The 20,060-nt window shown below is 38.5% G+C and overlaps 1 protein-coding gene across 1 annotated transcript; it reads left to right on the top strand.

Moving 5' to 3' along the window:
- The first annotated feature begins 535 nt into the window (after positions 1 to 535).
- Positions 536 to 9,877, top strand: ilrun (inflammation and lipid regulator with UBA-like and NBR1-like domains). Its single transcript, XM_071493936.1, has 5 exons — positions 536 to 848; positions 2,463 to 2,617; positions 2,757 to 2,954; positions 3,242 to 3,546; positions 6,404 to 9,877. The coding sequence occupies exons 1-5, from the start codon at positions 691 to 693 to the stop codon at positions 6,437 to 6,439; spliced, it is 852 nt and encodes a 283-aa protein (XP_071350037.1). The 5' UTR covers positions 536 to 690; the 3' UTR covers positions 6,440 to 9,877.
- The last annotated feature ends 10,183 nt before the right edge of the window (positions 9,878 to 20,060 follow it).

The raw sequence follows: 20,060 nt of genomic DNA, 5'->3' as shown, positions 1-20,060 counted from the left end.
CGCAAAATGAAGACAAGGAGACACAAAACAATCACAAACACATGCAAAACAGCTATGCATAGATGCATCATTTGTAGTCATTTTGTATCAGAATCAGAATCAGAATCAGTTTTATTACCAAGTTTGTTTCCACATACAAGGAATTTGTGCTGGTGGTTGGTGCAAACAGTAACATAAATAGACTTAGGGTAAAATAAGAGGTAGAATTTGCAAGTTAAAAATTAAAATAAGATTAAAATAAAATTAAGATAGAAAATATACAACAAAGATGTGGGATATTTGCAATAATGATTATTATGATATTTATGTCAGGAGGGGGGGGGGGGGGGGGCACCACTGTGATAATCTACAAATGCACATATTACATCCAGAATTAAACTTATATCTGGTACTCAGCTGAAAAAAGGGCAGCTTGTATTTTATTGATAACCCAATGAAAACGTGGCTGCAAATAGCAACAGATGACGTCGACGCCCACTACGTGATTGGCGAAGGTGACGCGCTGGCTGTTGCAACGTCAAACCCCGTCCCCATGTTCGTGCCATGCGCACTCACGGTTGTTGTTGTTGAGCTGGTTGTTATGGCTGAACAAGGCCTCGGACTAAACTGAGAGAGGACCCCCCCCCCTCTCTCTCTCTCCCCTCTCCCTCCCGTACTACCCCGTCTCCGCTTACGGGACACCCGCCACACATGGAGGGCACGGACATGGACGTGGACGCGGAACTCATGCAGAAGTTCAGCTGCATGGGGACCACGGACAAGGACGTCCTCATTTCGGAGTTTCAGAGGCTACTGGGCTTCCAGCTCAACCCAGCCGGCTGCGCCTTCTTCCTGGACATGACCAACTGGTGAGTGCGGGGATGCGAGGGCCTGTTGTGGGACAGCAACATGACGCTAACGTTGCCCGCTTAATTAGCTACTTAGCATGTGATAAAATGCTTAAAAATCAAGAGCCGCACACAGAGGTTAGTTAGTGTTGTTTAAAACCGAGAGGACGCGGGAAATGGCGGTTTAACTCCTAAATATCGTTTCAGGGGCAAACGGAAGCGAAATGTTTAAGTTTGTCCAGATTTTGAGCCATACTAAGTAAAATAATTGTAAAAGCAAAGAGCAAGTTAGCTAACTAGCTAGCAGGCTAATTTAAGAGCAGGGAACTCTCATCGTAGATCATCAGCCATATTACATAATAGTCGTCAGAGCCAGTTAAACCGAGCTCTCTGGGAAGACTTCAACTCAAGGCACTCACTTCACGTTAGTCTGGTGACGTAACCAGTCGTGATCAGCGGCAATCACCGGCTGACAACAAGTGGTCTCGGTGTTCCCGATCAACTGATACCAAACTTTTAGCCGATCAGGGGTCGAAGGGTTTGATCGCATCCCATCTAAAGGGAGAGGTGCGCTCAAAAACAAGCAAAAAAAACCAAAACAAAACCGCAGCTTATTCAAGTTTCATCTTGGAGCGTAATGTCATCACGTTGGAAAGATGACATCATCACTCATTCTGGTTTTAGTTTTGGTTGCGTGCAGATTTTAGATCGATAAATCGTGGTCATATGTCAGCATAGGCCTGAGTGCACAGGATCAAGATTTCTGCCAAGAAATCCTGATGCATTTTGTCTCATAACTAGTTAGTGAGCAGATGGTCCTAAACAATTTGATGAAACTGATTTGACATCAGCTTTACACATTGTGGAAACATTACATCTAGTAATGAAACTCTATATCTGTTATCGCAATGCAAAATAAGCAACTTTGGTGTCATTCATAAATATATTTTTATTTAAATCCTGCTTCCAGCTCTGAATCAGTAATGCCTCAATATATCATTAAAAAAAACACTTAATACACGATGTTGTTTATTATTTCCATCCATGACTTTGGTGTGTACAGCTGAGCACAGCACTGGAAATGCCTTTGAGGAGAGACTGACCTAAAATTGCTGTAATACTGCTTGTAAATATCTGGCATTTGCGGTATGAAATAGTGCCCCTTCTCTAACTCCCTCAAGAAATTTGTATTTTGCATACTATCATATAAATATAATAATAATAATAATAATAATAATCAAATTTGAGAAGCTGGAATGAGGGAACATTGAAGTGTCCATAAAAGAGACATTTACAGTATATTGTCTCCATTGTTTACTATCTGTTCAGCAGTTCTTGAAATTTTCTCGTGATGCCTTGTTTGAAAAGAGACTCACAAAATGTAACGTAACAATATGTGAATTCTATTTTAGGGTGGATTTTACTCTGAACTGTTAGTATCAGAAGAGTGGACTGTCATATTTGATTAGGTAGTTCACTAGTTTATGAAGAGCAGATCAGAAAGACTGTCCGTCAGCTGGAGAGACCAGGGCTCAGCCCCCTGACTCAGCAAGTATTTGTTTATATTGTAATGACCAGGATTACTTTGGTAATGTCAACCATTGATAACATGCTTTTTCTTTTCTGTTCAAACAGGAACCTTCAGGCTGCTATTGGTGCATATTATGACTTTGAAAGTCCCAATGTCAACACGCCATCTATGTCCTTCGTTGAAGATGTGACAATTGGGGAAGGAGAGTCTGTTCCTCCAGATACACCATTCACAAAGACCTGGAGGATACAAAACACAGGTATGGAACATGTCACTGCATTCACATGTTTAGCTTACACAAGTTTCCTTTCTAAATCTTTTTGCAAAATGCACCATGACACAGTCACGGTTCTGTTGTTAAACTGGGTTGTGATTGCGCCTATACTTGTATGTTACAGGTGCAGAGTCGTGGCCGCCTGGAGTCTGTCTCAAGTACATTGGTGGGGATCAGTTTGGGCATGTAAACACAGTTATGGTGAAGTCTCTAGACCCCCAGGAAATATCAGATGTGAGTGTGCAGATGCGAAGTCCCACAAATCCTGGCATGTACCAGGGTCAGTGGAGGATGTGCACAGCCACTGGGTTATTCTATGGAGGTAGGAAAAATGATTTGTTTAATTTTTAATGAGAATGACAATTTATTAGGGCTGCAACTAACTTTTATTTTCATTATTCTTCTAATCTGTGAAGATTTTGCTTCACAATTCCAAGAAAATTCCTCTGAGCCCAATGTGAAATCCTTATATTACTTCTTTTTTTCTGACCAATCAAGCAAAAAATATACAATTTATCATCATAAAACACAGAAAAAAAATCTGCACATTGGTATCCTGTGTGAATCATATAGTCAGCCCATGTTTGTGCATGCTCCTTGTCTTCACAGATGTAATCTGGGTGATTCTTAGTGTAGAAGTTGGAGGTCTCCTTGGTGTGACCCAGCAACTGTCCTCCTTCGAGACAGAATTCAACACCCAACCCCAACGTAACGTACAGGGAGACTTCAACCCCTTCGCCTCACCACAGAAGAACAAGCACGACGCCACTGACAACAGCTTCAGAGATCCTGGCGGGGCTTGGGAACACACACAGGAGCCAATCCAGCAAGATCAAAATGGACTGTCTCATAATGCTGTTAATAGGTCGTCAAATGGTCTTCAAACTAACCTTTCTGTGGTGACTTACGGTCAGGTATGTATGCATCAACTTTAAGATTTTGTAGTCCACGAGGCTCTCCACTCATAACCGGATGGGTCGCGTGCGTGTGGCAGTTGTGGGACGTCTTGGTTTTCACTTCGGCGCCCACGGTAATGGATTAGAGCAAGCACACTGCCTGCGTGTCTCATGCGTCACAGCTGCGTCACATGATCTATAGATTCAGCTTCTAGCCTATTTTTCAGGTGTGGCAATTGCGTCTTGCAGCAAAAATAGACAGAGAGAAGACCTGTTGACATCATACCACAAACATTGCACAAAACTGACACCTTCCATTATAGTCTCTATGTCCAGGCTAAATCTGAACATGTCATAGACATAAAAGAATATGAATATATATTTTTTAACAATTTTAGCAGCTGCTTGTGGCGACAGTGGCATTTTAGGGGCATTTTCTGTCATAAATAAATCAGAAAAATTGTAGATCCAACAATTAAGTATCTGCAAACTCTATGTAGACAGATAGAGCAGCAGTAGCAGCAACACAGCAGGTATGAGGCAACAACACACACCCACTATGCATCCAGTGTGACTCCAGTGTAGGCATCCATTCACAGTATACACACCCCCTGGCTGATGTGATACAACACGTGCTTCCTTTAGGGGTGAACCCATATGACTGACTGACTTATGATTTTGAAATATTGATATTTTAAATAAGCCTGTTTGGCTTGGGGGAGATGTAATAGTACTTGCTTTTACAAAATAAGAGATGCCACATTTTAAAACTGAAGCCCAAAAGCCAAAAGACTTTTAAAATACAAAATATATGCTAATAATCTCAGGCACAGTCATGATTGTTTTCCAACAGTACTATAATATTGTGTGATATTTTGTGAAAAAGCATTGTTGGCTTAGCTCCATATACCAGTGTGACGGTTTACTCAAGTTTACCTAGAACTGTAACGTTCGGCCTGAGGATGGTGCTGCCTGGAATTTCGTGGGATCATTTAAATCAGAGGTGTTTTTCCCTTTTTAATCATGAATGTGCTCAGCAAGTTTAATTGCAGTCTTCCATTTACATAATGAGATATGTTTTGTGCAAAATTAAAATTTTGGTCTGAGGGTGCCTTTGAGTGTAAGAAGGGTTCATTCTCTATGGAGCATGCATGTGCTCAGTCAGTTTCATTGTAGTCTGTCTATTAGATTTCTTGTTGATAACTAGAGATTTTGGCTCAGAGGTGGAATTGGTCATACACTTTTAACACCAATAAATTAATTGAAAAAACTGCTCAAGTGTTGGTCAAGATGACATGATTAAGGGATTGTTTATATTCACAACAAATTCCTCAGTAGTCTCTTCAGGAGCTGTCCAGTTGGAGGAGTTTCTTATTCTAATAAGGTGTAACTGAAGGAAAAGCACTTGGAACAGAGAGGAGGGACTGTTCTGATAGAATCAATTTCGGTTTGACTGTAGAGTACACTGAGCACATAAAGCACATTGCACAATGTATAACCACCTGGCTTCCAGTAATCAGGAAGTGCTTTCTTTTTCATCTTTATTTTCATGTGACAAATAGGATAGTTGCAAGGCCTGGCTAGTTCCTTTTAGCAATGCTAGTGATGTGCCTCTGAGTCCCTTCATTTGGCCCAGAGTGAAATATGCCAAAATTCTGTGTTGCTAACATGCTTAACATTACTTGCTAAATGATAGCATGTTAGTAATTTATTAGTTTGGGTAACTTCATTTTTTGTAATTGAACTCAAAGCACAGCTACATCACCAGTTGAGCCACGTTTAAAGGAGAACCGAGTTTAAAGGATAGGTTCACAGTTTTTTGAGTCTGTCTTAAAACAGTAGTCAGTGATTACAAAATCACAGTCTTCACTCTGTGTAAGAATACAGTCCAAAGTTTATCTGAAGCCAGTGTGAGGCTTCAGCTGTCTGACTTTGATAAATCAAGTGGGAATCTTTCGGAGTTAGTGTGTTAGTACAACCTTTCTTTTGTGTTACTGTCCCTCCACCCCTGCTCAGGAAAGAAAGGCTGCATGGGGAAACACAGAGGGGGATTTCATACTAAAACACAGTAAGAAAAGATATGCAATTGTGTTAAAGTGCATTAAGAAAGGATCTCTTAATGGCCTGATTATTGTTTTAAGGCAGACTTCAAAACTTGTGGACCTACCCTTAAAGATGTTCAAAATGTTCTCATTGTACAGAGGACAGATCATTTTCACTAAAGGTAACTATAGGGCCTTTCCTTTGGCACCATTTCTTTCCCCAAATGGTGATAAGGAGCTAAAAAAAACAAACAAGCTAAGTTATCTCTTCATTTCTTGTTCATTTATTAGTTGTGTAATTATCATTTCAGCCAAATTATGCTGCTAGTGTGGCCATAGACTTAAAATAATATCTGAGATAACATGTACTGTGACCACCATGTGAGTATTGCTTCTATTCAGCTGTGAATTTCTTTTATTGTTGATTTATTGTGATGTGAATCAGAAAAACTCCAGCCATGGCTTTATTTAAAACATAATTCATGACATCTGTTGAGCACTTCCCTGTAAGTGTAACTATTTATTAACTCAATTTAATGACCTGAATCTCTTAGGTGGGGCCACATTGTGGTTACATTATACAGTCGTGGCATCCCATAGCCTGTCCTGGGTGGTTAAACTGGACTGTTGAGAACCACTTAGCTTTGTCAGCCAGTCAGTCTATTCAAATGCATCATTTATTCAAAAGGACATTGACTGAGCTGGTTCCTACAAGTACCACAGTTACTGCCCGGAAACTGATGATATCAGCAGAAATCTTTCACAGGCATCTCTTGTGTTGTAAAAGAAACATTTGAGCTGTGAGCTAATACCTGTTCTCTCATTTTTTCCAGGGTATTCATGGACCCTATCCGTTTGGACAGAGCTAGAATGACAAAGACCCCCCCACGGTGGATGATGAGCTGAGCACCCTGGGAGTCGTTCAATGTTGAGGAGCTGGAGGGGGGGGGAGGAACAGTTGTTTTATACTGACTCATGACGACCCTCACCCCAACCCATGGCCCTTTCCACAGAAACACAATTTACAGTGAGGTGATGGATTACATCTGCTACAGTGAAACATCCCACCTGACATCTACACCCGGATTCGCATGTGTGAATGCTTCATTTACGAGTGCTATAAACCCTTAAAAATAGATACACACAACTATTTTTATTTCCACTGTAAAAGACAGCTAATTAAAGGGAAAATCAACCCAAAACAATCTACATACAGTTTGGTATTCCCATGGGCAATTGTTTTCTTCAGGGTTCCTACACAGATCTGAAAATGTTTGGAAAATTGTTGGAGCACAGGTCAAAACTCTTTGGTGATCCTCGATAATTTTGAGGCCTTTAAAAAAAAAAAACACAGAAATATTGTGGGATGTATGCTTTATAAGGAAAAAAGTGTAATCTTGTCTCATTATTCACCACACCAAGCACACCTCATTTTTATTAAAAGTGGATTGAATATTTCCAAACTCCTCCAGATGACAGCCTCGCAACACTTTTACTCACAGATTTGGTGAATGATGTGGGATGTTAAACAGTTAGTATGACCTTCTGTACCAGCCACTTGGCCACAGATAAAAACTGCAGTTCACAAAAGACAACGGCAGAATTACTCTAGATCTTGGATAAATCATTGTGCTTTTGCTGCATTCTCATACAGTATATACGTCATGCAGTTCACATCATCTAACAGTACCAAGTCAGAAGAATAAGAACTGTCAGAGAAGTCTGAATTTTCTGGTTGTGATTACAAATTAGATGTTGACTTGAGTGCTATTTACAGGTCCGAACATATGATGACCTCAGTATAAACCAGCATTAAAAGGTCTGTTGAGTTTTGGTGTCTAAAGGAGTTTTTGCTGGAATTTTTCTTTTACAATTTCAGGCCCCCAATCTGACATTCATTTACCAGCTTTACTTGCTTTATTCAATCTCACAAAGGTTCACACTAATTGTGATATAGTCCAAAAAGATGACAAATTTGCTTTCCAGTGAGAAAGAAAAACAGAGAAGAAACATACTTCACGATCATATGTTCTACGGTCATGTTTCAAGTGTTCTTGTTATTGAGAATAATGGAACTTAGGCTGGCAGCACTAGAAGTTACCACCAGTATGTGACTTTGTATTACATTTACTACTCAAAAGGTACTGTCATAACTGGTGTTCACTCTTTCACACTATAACTACTGGTTTTGGGCTCCTTGAACCTTGGTCGCAGAGCCAGATCACATAACACTTACGCACGTGTTTGCTTCAGCCTCTAAGAAGATTTTTTTTTTTTTATCACACTTTGTCATGCTACCTATTTTACTAAATGCCCTTTTTGAGAAAACCTGGCTGTCAAATTCCAAAACAACAATCCAACTCGTCCCAGTGTTTCCTGTGATACTTCGACAACATTTAAAATGTAGTCATAAAACAACTTGACATGAAGGAGCCCATCTTTGTGTGATTAAAGTAAAAAATAATTCCATCCCAATCATTGCTGAAAGAAGTCTTAGTCTCCAGTCACTAATCTGATACATGAAATTAAAGCATTTTAAAGATTAGGTCAAAGTCCTGAAATCTTTGCAAAGGAAATATGGATGATCCCTGTGTAGGAACCCCATCTCTCCCAAAGATAAAGTCCAGTGAACCAAGACACTAATCTGTGCTGTCATAAAATGACACAGTCTGCTGGTGCTTGATTCAGACTGCATGGGACAATGTGTGTGTGTTTTTTTTTTTTTGTTTGTTTTTTTTTTTTGGGTGGGTTTTCGCTTTAATTAGATGCTGAAGCGCAAAAGGATGCAAGTGAGTTTGAGCCAGTGAGGTGTGAGGAAGGGTTGAAAAAGCCATCTAAATCTATTTTGCCTGGTGAAAGACTGTAGTTTCAGAGTCCATGTCTACAGTATGTGTACTAGATATATATATGTGTGTGTGTGTCTGCGTGTGTGCGTGCGTGCGCCTGTGCATGTATGTTAATGGTTTCTCTTTGGATTTAACTGACATAACAGTGGTGTATACTACTTGGGCAAGGGATGACGTGTCAATTCACACACACATGAATACTGAGAGAGCTTTACTAGGTGTGTACCTCTGAAGTATTGTTAAGCAATTCTGCACCGTTTGGATGAACTGACTCACTAATTGCCCTGATGTTATTTATTTGCTGTCATATTTGTGCGTTGCAGATGCAAACAGTCCCATTTACATCCAGCAGGTGGTGCTAAAAATCAAATGACCAACTAAAACTTGCCTTGACATTCTGAGTACATTGTGAAGAAAAGGTAATGAGATGTAGTTGGATGGTAGTAAGACAATTTAAATATGAAAATTAATGGTTTGCATCAGCATTCTTAAACCTGATGTTCTGTTACTGCTATTTGCACAACACTGTTCGCCACTGCTAATGAGGAAAAGTAGTGATTTTTGACTTATTGTGTGGATTCCTTTTCCAGAAGGTTTCATTGGTTTGTTCTGCTAATCTCTACCCAAAATGCCTGTTATTCAGAGCTTTAAGTTTTGTTATTAAACATAAAGTTTCCATTCTTAAACATCACTTTCATCGCTGCACCAGTGTCTGATTTTAAAAAAACTAATATTGATTGAGCTTAGGTTTTACATATCTGCGAATGAGTTTGTCTGCTGTCATACCTGAATTTTTACTTAAGTTTTGCTATGTTCATCATGTCAATGACAAGGAATTTGATCATGTATTTTGGCTTAAAAATAAAATGGGAAAGGTTGTTGATAGAACTCCATGATAGTGTTACTGTTTTTTTTAAGGTGGTATTGCATTCAAACACAACTAATTGTATTTTTAAAAATTATTTTAATTTATCAGATCACCTCCCAGTTCTAATTATGAACATCTACATGTTATTCTTTACATTTAGAGTTCATTACCTTTATTATCATGAGTACCTGTATGTAAAATTCACCAGCATTCTGTGTTGCAGCTGTTTTGTATTTGTACTGAGAGTCAGCAGAGAGTTCTCCCAAACAGTATACACTGTTCTGCATTGTTTCTTTCAGTCGTGTCAATCTTTTTTTTATGTGTGTAGGTGCGTGCTTCCTTCTTGTGAGCTTGCGTGTGTGTGTTTGTGTGTGAGAGGTGGTGAGGATATCTGAATATTGCTGGATTCATTCTCTAGTTTTAGTTTGTGACTATGTATGGACTTGAGATGGGTGGCATGGTGAGTGGATGAGATGAAAGTTTACTTAGTCCTAAAATAGCACATTTATCTGAAGAGAAATTGTCAAAATAAAGCTTTTTCCCTGTATCTATAATTAAGCATTTGTATGATTAAATTAACACTGAAACAATGACTAAGTTGTATTTTTATTCTTGATGAGGGTAAATAGCAGCTGTGCTTATTTTTCCTCCGTATTTCACCTGTTCTCCATCTTGTAAATTGTACCAGGCTCTCCCTATATCATCAAACTGAAAAGCTGCAGTGTCGGCAGTTTCATACCCACAGTTTCAATCAGTCCTGTGCCACCTGTCAGAGAGAAGGGGCACACTGTCAACCTGCAGGTGTAGACATGCCCTGTGGGCTATCTGCACTTTGATGGTTAGACAAGAAGGATTAGTACTTTCATATAGACATTCATTGTCCCCACAGAACAAATGATACAAACTTTTCCTCCAATGCCAGGCTGACATTTCCTGCTTTTAGTGAAATGTCTTGACAAATCACAGATGAATTGCTGTGACATTTGGTAGATATTCTTGGTACCCATGAATCCTACTGGCCTTGGTGATTCCTGTCATTTCCTATTGTTCCATCATCACTTACTCTGTGAAATATCTCAAGATCTACTTGACAGAACAAATACCAGTACAGACAAGTACAGACATTCATGGTGCACAGATGATGAACCCTAAAGACTTTGGCAATACCTCTAGCGCCATCATGAGGTTAGCATTTGTGTTTTTTGTGAAATGCCTCATCAACTATTGAAGAGACTAATTGGTTTCCATGAAATTTGTTAAAGACATCCATGGTGCCCAGAAACTGTAGGCCTATATTAACTACTGTTAGTGATTTCTCTAGCAAGAGCGTGGAGATGATTTTTGGTTTTGAGTTAAATGTTCTGTGAGTGTACATAAAGTAGGTGTCATTTAATGTAAATCAGGTAGTATATGAGCCATTAGGCTCATGTTGTTTCTGATTCTTTCTTTTTCTAGCTGAGAAAGATTAAGTTTATTGTTAAAATAATGAGGAACACCAGTGTTTGGGGCGACACTATGACGTTTTGATAAAAATGGCAGATCTTTCATCTTTCAATCAGCTAGTGTCGCTGTGGGGTTATACATGAGCTAAACGCTAACGTCAGCAGACCATCGTACTCACAATGCTAACATGCTAATGTAAAGTATAGGAGGTTCAATGTTAGCAATGTTCATCATTTTAGTTTGGTGTGTTAGTGTGCTAATCTTTGCTAATTACCACTAAGACACAAACTTCTGCAGAGGCTGATGGGAATGGGATATTAATTCATGAACTAAAATAAAAATGTTTAACCTGATGATGGTGCTAGATGAAAAGTTAAGGGATCACCAAAATTATTACAAGTCATCCTGAGGGGGACGTGAATTTCTGCACCAAATTTCACAACAATATTTCAATCAGCAATAGCTTTCATGGCATTTCACAGAAGCACACATGTAAGCCTCATAGAGGTGCTCGAGGAATGGTCAGAGGAACACCAAAGTCAGTGGGATTCACCCTTTAGTGACCATGAATGTTTGTACACAATTTCTCTCATTGTTGTAGTCTGGATGGGAAAAAACAAAGAGACCTTTGCAAACAATGACGTAGACACTCACGGTCACGCCCTGATTGGGTCTCATCAGCCTTGATTACCAGTGGTGAAACCAACATGAATAACGAATTACAATTGTTACTTGCCTTGTTCTTGCTCGCAGCTGTTGTGCAGTAAAATTGTGCATTTTGATGCTACAACTGCTTTTGCTGTTCCTCATTCGAAGTCTTTTGTGCGACAAATCAGCTGCAGAATAGGCAGTCTGCGTCCTGTTTATGGTCAGTGTACATGAATGATCATGTATGTATGTGTTTTCAGGTGTGTTAGTCTGGACGGAGATTGATTCTGATACGTAGCTGAACTGGTTGTCTGAACGGAGATCCTTTTCATTTTAAAACACAATTAAAACGTAGCCTAAGCTAAACAATGAAGATATACATGTTCATTTACAATAGTTGTCTTTGCCTGGGCCCCCCTAGAGTCTAGGAAAGCCACAGGTCCTGTTATAGGATAAGAACTCGTTATTTTACAGATATCAGTTGCTCATACAGGCCCAAATATTCAAATTCCTCTGGATTTCTTACATTTAGCCTGAGGAAAGCTACGTCTCGGGTGATGGATCACACAAGTTCCTACAGGCCTTTTGGAACTAATTGAAATGAATGAACAAATATTGACATTGATGTTATTTGTCTTTAGCTGACCCCTTGATTCAGGAATGAGCCTGAGGGTGCATACAGTAATACATGTGTACTGTATCTGTGTGTGTGAGTAGGTTAGATGCCCATATCCGTGTTTGATAGGGGCTTCTGCAGACTTCGTGTGATAGGGTAACTGACTAAGATATCTAATGAAGAAGTGGTTGCTACAAAACTATGGGGGGAAATGCTTGACGCAAAGTGAAATGTTTAACTTAAAAATCTGTTCCTCTGATCCTTATCAGTCAACATTCAAATGTGTCTCTTCATACTGTCTTGGCCTCAGCATTGCACAGAGAACACCACTCACAAAACAGACCTACTGTGCATGGATCACGACACAGCAGTGATATTAGATTTTTATTCTTCAAAACTAGCCATTAAAGATCAAATATTAGATGTTTAAAAGATGATTATTACATTTTCTCATTCAGTATAATACAAAAGCTGTACAGTGTGTCCAAAGGGTCCAGGAGTACAGTCGGAGTTGGAGACAGGAAGCAGATGTGTGTTTTCACAAGCCATCTGGTTGATAGAGTTCCTACTGTCACTGAGATATCAATGTGATTAGATTAAGGATTTTATTTGTCTGGGTGGGAAATGCATCATAAACTTGGAGCAACATGAGCCAAACGATCTGTAAAGAGATGGCTCAGAGCAATGCAAGCACTATGGAAGATCAATTGAAGATTTACTTAAGTTAAAGATGAGACACTACAATGAAAACAGTAGTGAATTAAAAGCACATTTTTCTCATTTAAGACAAGAGAAGAACCGGCAGCAAAATGTTTCAAAGGAAGTGTTAATTATAAAAAAGTCATACACAGATTTTAAGTGTTGCAGCCAATCCTATCTTATAAACTCACTTGCAATGTGAAGCTGCTATAGTTATGCAACATGCTGCATAATGTCATGAGATTATCATATGTTTTTATCTGACAAGTATATTCAGCTGTTGGGTAGTTCTAAATAAAATAGCAAATATATAGATATATAAATAGCATGCCATATGAAAGAGGTCGCTCAGAGTGATGAACCCACTGAAAATTCTGAAAGTCTGAAATGCAACTTTACCATTTTGGTTCACTCTCACTTCCTGCTCATACACCAAACGGCAGACAGATGAAGTTAGTGACACGCGGGTGCACATACTGGAGCAGCGACAGATATTTGTATCAGGTGTTGAAACAGATCAAAACTAAAAGGAGGTTAAATATTGGACTTACACTCACCAGGTGGGCAGAGGCATGACTCCAAATGAATGTTAATGTTGCTCTTTGTCTGCTGGCTGTGCAAATAGGCAGCTGTTTGCTAACAAGTTCAGTAAAACAACTTCATAAGGAAATAATATTTCAGTGTATATTATATGCTGCTTTGACTATGACTCAAGCTGCATGTGTTACTGCGTCACAGATTATACAGGCCTGCGTGCCTGTCTCCCTGGACAAATAAGTTCAAAATGTTAAATATGTTTTACATTATTGCAGAGAGCAACTTTTAACAATAGAAAAGCAGCTAACTAACTGAGACAATATCCAACTTGCTTGCTTAATAATCACAATATATGAAACAATATATAAACCTTACATTATGCTTTTTGTGGATTTTTTGTGATTCCCATCTTATCACAACCCTGCATTCAGTAGCACTGTAATCGTCCTCAAAGTCCTGCTGCTGTTGATGATCTTTTATTTTATCAAGCATCTTGTGACTGAAATGTCATGTATTTTTCATGTTATATTTATGGGATGGCATCAGATTATCAATAATGACTCAATTTGAGGAGGTCATTCCTAAGAGTAGTAAAGAAGGTGCTCGCATGTAGTAAGCAGTGAGTGAACTGCGTGTCTTAATGTAATGTATCAAAATAGAGAGGCATGTACATTTGAGGTGACACCAGGCAAAACTGCTCCACACATACAATCCCACTCTGACATTTACTTTGAACTGGATCCAGATAACATCAAAAACCTGTTCTATATTCTTTGCCCTAAAGACCCTGAAAAAAGATGTGAACTTGTTCTGCCAGTTTCGGTTTAAGCTTGAGTACAAATGAGCACCAAATTATTCCATAAAGGAAGATCTTGTGAAGTGTTTCCCCTGCATGAACTTGATACATCTGCAAAGACAGTTAAACCCGTAATAAAACTTTTGCCTTGAGGCAGGAAGTACCCTTCCCTCCTACTCATCAAGTATTGAGTGATGATTGCAGATGTACTTTGGGTGGCATTGGCTTAGGCAACTTTGAAGTTAGTACTCTTGGAAGTGGACCTATATTATTGTGGTTTTCTACTGGTGAACCAGCTCTTAATTTGACTCCGCATCCTTAATTTTAGAAATCAATTAACCTACTTCAGCAATATCTTGTTTTGTCTTGCACATCGTCAGTTTCATGCAGGATGCTGTCAAAACTGCAGTCTCAGAGTGGATGAGCCTGTTGGTCCAAAGAGCAGCACAGGTATCTCTCATCAGTGCTTCTGGCATTGTGAGTCTGGCAACAAAGAGACTGTGTTTTCTGGACGTGTCTATTCCTGCGTGCAGCACCAGCCTCACATCATCTACTGGTTCTGCTGCTTCAGAATTGTTTTGCTGGCACAGTCCTTTGCTTGGTGACATGCAAAGTTTTATTTCAGTAAAAGTTTCACCGTACAAAACTAGAAAAAAAACACCTACCAGAAAATCTTAAACTGTAGAGAATATAAACTATAAATGAGTTATAGGAGTTGTTCAAAGAAGAAAACATCAATACTTCAATACTTTACAGACTTGAGGGAAAGAAGATGTCGTAAGACTAAAAATGATCAATAAATTAGGCACTGTTTGTTTTTAGGCTGATCTTTTGTCATTTTTCTTATGGACATGAAAGTGGCTGTTACCAATATTTTTGATTGACCATTACAAGCTGTATATGAAAGGCGTCACAGGTGATGAACCAACAGAGAATTATCACTTGGCTGCACAGTTCCCTTCTCATTGTTCTCATCGGCATTGTTCACATGTGAGATGCAGCAGGCCGACTGCCCCCATTACCTGCCCAGCACCACTATGGCTGTGTAATTATAGAGGACCATTTAGCTGGCAAAGAGTTTGATATGTCTCTCGGGAGTTGGTGGTGACCAAAACAGAGTTGAAAGGAAACCTAATATCGGAGTTACAGTACATTAATTGGGAAACATACCAGAAACACAACTCTAATTGAATGCTGATGTGACCTAGTATGTGTTGGATGTGCAAATAAGTCACCATCTCAACTTGAAAAGTGGCAAAGACAGGTTTCATGTTTGTCACTGGCAAATTGCAGATACATTTTTATTTTCTTTGTTTTTTCATTGCCTGTATCTATTTTTGTGAAAAGTGTTCATTATTCTACTATTTGTATGAAGATATTTGTCAAACCTACACAGACACACATATGAATTGAGAAATACACACATTACAAGTATACAGGATTCAGGCATTATATTGCAATTACAATGGTTATACATATTCTGACACTAAGGGGTAGAAAAAACATCTCTTGCACCTCACGGCCACACAAATTTGTAAGCTGTCATTTTTTTTGGTTCACCTGCAGATCATTCAGATTGTGAACATGGCCTAAACTGCCAAATGCCAACTTCACTGACCTACTGTACATCCACTTTCTATCTGTTTGCAACCATGGACTGGTATTTGACTCAGTTTATCAGAAAATGCTTGCTTCGCCCATGTGCAGGTCAAAAACACACCAAACTTCTAGGAATAAAACTCATAAACACATGTCCACCACTACGTGTCATGTCCGTAACTTCTCATCTTGTGCTTCTACATGTCTTCAGTGCTTCATTATAGAACATCCCAACCATCTTTTGACCTCACATCTGTTGGTTTATACACATCTGCAGGATCAGACATGCCCCTGCAACGCTAACTGTTTTACAAGCAGAATAATGCCTTGGCACGCTGCCCGGCTGATCATGGGAAATGGACCGTAACTTGACCTAATAACTGTCCTTGTGAGGATTAACATTAACATTACAGTTGAATATAACTGTTGATAAACCCCTAAAGAGCAAGTACTTTCATATGACTCCATCTCTCATTGATACTCTGTTAAAATATTTTTAGTTGTACTCATCCAATTGTGTAGTAGTTTGTGTTACATTTTTTTTCCATTTGATTCCACCTCCAAAATAATTGGAAACTCACCTCATAATCAGATAATGTGACATTCATTCACTCAACAACTGGTCCTTATTGACTTTGCTAAGACAACTCAGGTGGGTCACTGACATCTGTTTACAGTAGGGACACCTGCACATTCATTACTCATATCAAGATCACAGTGCACCAGTTGTTGCCTTGTATTTGAATTCCATTCTGTTAGCTTCCTTTAGTGCCTTGTCTTTCAACCATGAGAATCTTGTTCTGGAGCCAAAGAGAAGGTCAAACACTAGTTGAAGAAACTGCCATGCAAATTTTGTTGATGGACTGGATGTGGGTAAAACCAAAAGCAAACAGACGTCTCCTCATAGATATCATGAGACATTTACAATATTACAGTATATTCAGTTTTAATTACAAGGCAATTAAATTATGTACCATGTGCACACATGCCAAGCAAACATATAGAAAGCATACCCAGGTGGACACGCACACATACTGTATGTATGAAACACACATTTATGCACAAGCACAAACTCCGGTACACACACATTCATATCCAATTTCCTACTGAATTGTCCAATGAAAGGAGCTGGTCATCGCTCATGGTTTGATTTGGTGTGTCTAATGTCCACAAACACTCTGCTGCTAAGGAGTCTTGACGCAGTTTGTGCACACCCTCTCTGTATCTCACAATTAGTCCATTCACACTGTGGCTAACCATATCAAACTCACAGCTCCTGCATTGGAAATAGAAGAATAGAAAACAAGTCCTGGAACTGAAAAAGAAAAAAGAAACTCTGGGCTTTAGTGAGTGCTATCAGAAGACTGACCATTTAGCAACTTACACGGTGAATTAAGAGCAAGATTAGAGGGGAAAGATTAGATATGGTCGTCTTAAAGTACTTTTATTGTTGTGGGTGACCACTGTTTTTTCATGTTCTTTCAAAGCCTTTTCTCAAACACCTGTTATTTCTGTGTTTTTGACAGAGCAACATTGTTCAAACAGGTTTAAATTACGCAAAGCACTCCTCTAAAGGAAACAGTTTTTTAACCACAATGACTCACTGTTGCAGTTAGCAAAGAGAATTACAACAACCACATTTGTGTTTAAGATTCACTAGCTCTAAATAAAGGGGAATAATGCTTATTTCAGAGGTGAGATGCGGTGCTGACCGCAGTTTCTCTGTCCAAATAAAAGTCAATATTCTAAAGTACTGTGCAGTGATAGAGATCAAACTATGTGCTTGTTTCCTTTAGTTTGTTCATGGTATCACCCATGCAACTAAACTGCAGGCACCTTTTTGTGTATCTGTTGCAGGGATATCACTGTAAATGAGTGTGACTGTAAATGATCAGTCTATAGTCTCAAGTGGTGCACTTTATAGAGTCATAAAAATGTCATAACATAATGTTAAATAAAGATAAAAATGAAATTGTCATGTACTCCTTATTTTTGAATTAAAAAATATCAACAAAATAATAAAAGAAGCCCTAAAAGTGCTCCTTCTATCTGCTGATAAAGACTGTGAGATATGGTGGCCGAGTTTGTGCTTGACGAATGAAAACAACACGATTCAACTTCACAAAATCATGTCTTTGTTTTCACTTTATCTATCTAATATTGACACTCATTGTGTGATCATTGATTATGGGCTGGATTGCACACTGGAGTGACTGTGCTCAGCTCATGACAGCAGAGAAATGCACAAAGTTGCACAATGGTTTGAAATATTTCTCTAGACAGTTTGATGTTTTTTGTCCGATTATAAAAGCTTGTTACTGATTCAAGATGGCCACAGTGACTACTACATGAAGGATGAGACTATCTCGAGTGAATGCTTAATACTACTTTATCACTTTACCAATGGAGGAAAGTAGTTGTAGACATTTACTACAATACCGAGGTAATTGCATTACGATACACTTGACTTCACCAAATGTAAGCGGTTATTATATAATTACCAATAAAAACATGTATAATTACTATTTACTTTGGATGATGCATCGTACCCAACAGTATATATGGCAGTTAAATTTATCTCCACCTCCTCCTTCCACATTATTGCAAGCCTGGCACACCCACAGGTGTTTAGACTTACACAGCTCAGTACTCAGGACCAGGGACTCCCAGACAGCAGCACCAATAGTGAATGGATTATCCAAGTGTATTAAAAAAAAAACTATATTTGCCAATAAGAATGACAAAAAATGCAACAAAACTGATTCAAGTGAGTGAGGGAGATGTTACATACACTCCCAGAGATTAACTGAAGACACCAGTGGGACTGTAGCATGGTGTGCAGGATCTTTAAATGCTTCTTACATTTTAATGCACACATAAATGAGATCCAGTATATAGCAGTGTAATACTCTAAAATGGGACATTCTGCAAATGATGTTTAGTTAAGATGCTTAATGATACTTTTGCACATTTCCTCAAGAATCTAAGTGCAAGACTTTTCCTTATAATGGAATGTGTTGTGTTGTAGTAAAGCTACTTTTACTTACAGGGTAAGTTAATGTTGTTGTTTTTTTTTTCAAGTCTGTCTTAAAACAATTCACATCCCCATATGAAACTGAAAGCACTGTTTATCACTTTAATTGTTCCTCCTGTCCATGGTGGCTTCAAAGAGATCTCTTCTTAAAGCAATTACAATGCAAGTGATGGGTGACCTGTGCAAAAAATGATCCCAAAGTTTAACGTAAAGTAACATGAGGCTTCAGCAGTCTGAGTTAGACAAATCAAGCAGGTGAGTTAAAATCTCTTTATTGTTATTCCTCCGCTGCAGCTCAGAAAGGAAACAGTGTCTGTGGAAGCCAAAAGAAAAAAAAAACTTGTAGTAATGAGACTAACCTTTGCAGATAGGCATTTAATTGGACTAATTCGGCCTGCTGAAGCATCATATCAGCTTCTGCTGAACTTGAAAATGCAATTTTTCATGAGGAATGAGGACACTGAAATCGCTTTAGAAGAATATGTCTTTAGTTTTGTATTAAAACAGAAATTTGGACCTATTCTTTAAGTAAAAGGTCATAATTTGACTGCAAATTATCCACATTATGAGTTAATATTTAAAAGCTACTCTTTATCTTAAAGTTTCCTAGACAAATATTAGTAACTTAAATGTGAAGTGATTTATGTCTTTCACAGAGTCTCCAACCAAGTACTTCATTATGAGTAAAAGTCCTGCATTCAAAATCTTACTCAAGTAATAGTAACTGTAATATCAGCAAAATTTATCCATAGTGTATAAAATAAAATAACTTATTCTGCAGAAAAGGAAGATTGCACTGATCTGACGTTATTAGATGTATCAATGTGGAAGTTGTAGCGGAGTTGGAGTTAATTTTAACAACTTCATGTACAGTCAGTTAAGTTCTGAGAAATCTGAGAAGTTGTGAAATGATATATGTGTTTTATGATTTTTATTGTAAAATCTTAATCTGAAAAGTAACATGAAACTATAGCTGTCAAATCAAAATGAACTACTCTGAAAAATGTAGTGGAGCAGAAGGATCAAGTCATGAAATTATTTAAGTACAGTAAGTAAAGTTCAAATTTAGTCTTCAGTGCTTGACTAAAATATACTCAGTTACTTTCCACCAGTGCTCCGGGAACTATTCAGCTGTGAAGCAAGAGCAGTAGCTAAAAAAACTTTCTTATAAAGTTTTATTTCCAAAAGTGATCAAAGTCTTAAGTCTCTTATCACTTTGAATTGTCTGTCACCTAAGCTGTGAGGTCAACTAGTAGTGTTTGAGGAGGTCTGAGCTAATCTGCAAGACACATGGCACTTCAGACTCAGGCACACACACACACACACACACACACACACAAACACACACAGGGTTGTGTGCATAAGTAAACACTACTTCCCTATAAATATAAATTCCAGTCAATG

The sequence above is a fragment of the Trachinotus anak genome, unplaced genomic scaffold (assembly GCF_046630095.1).
Source record: "Trachinotus anak isolate AG129_WGS33_773 ecotype Australia unplaced genomic scaffold, CSIRO_AGI_Tana_v1 ptg000013l, whole genome shotgun sequence".
Taxonomy (NCBI): domain Eukaryota; kingdom Metazoa; phylum Chordata; class Actinopteri; order Carangiformes; family Carangidae; genus Trachinotus; species Trachinotus anak.
The sequence above is the reverse complement of the archived record's forward strand: the minus strand, read 5'-3'. Positions and strand labels throughout refer to the sequence as shown.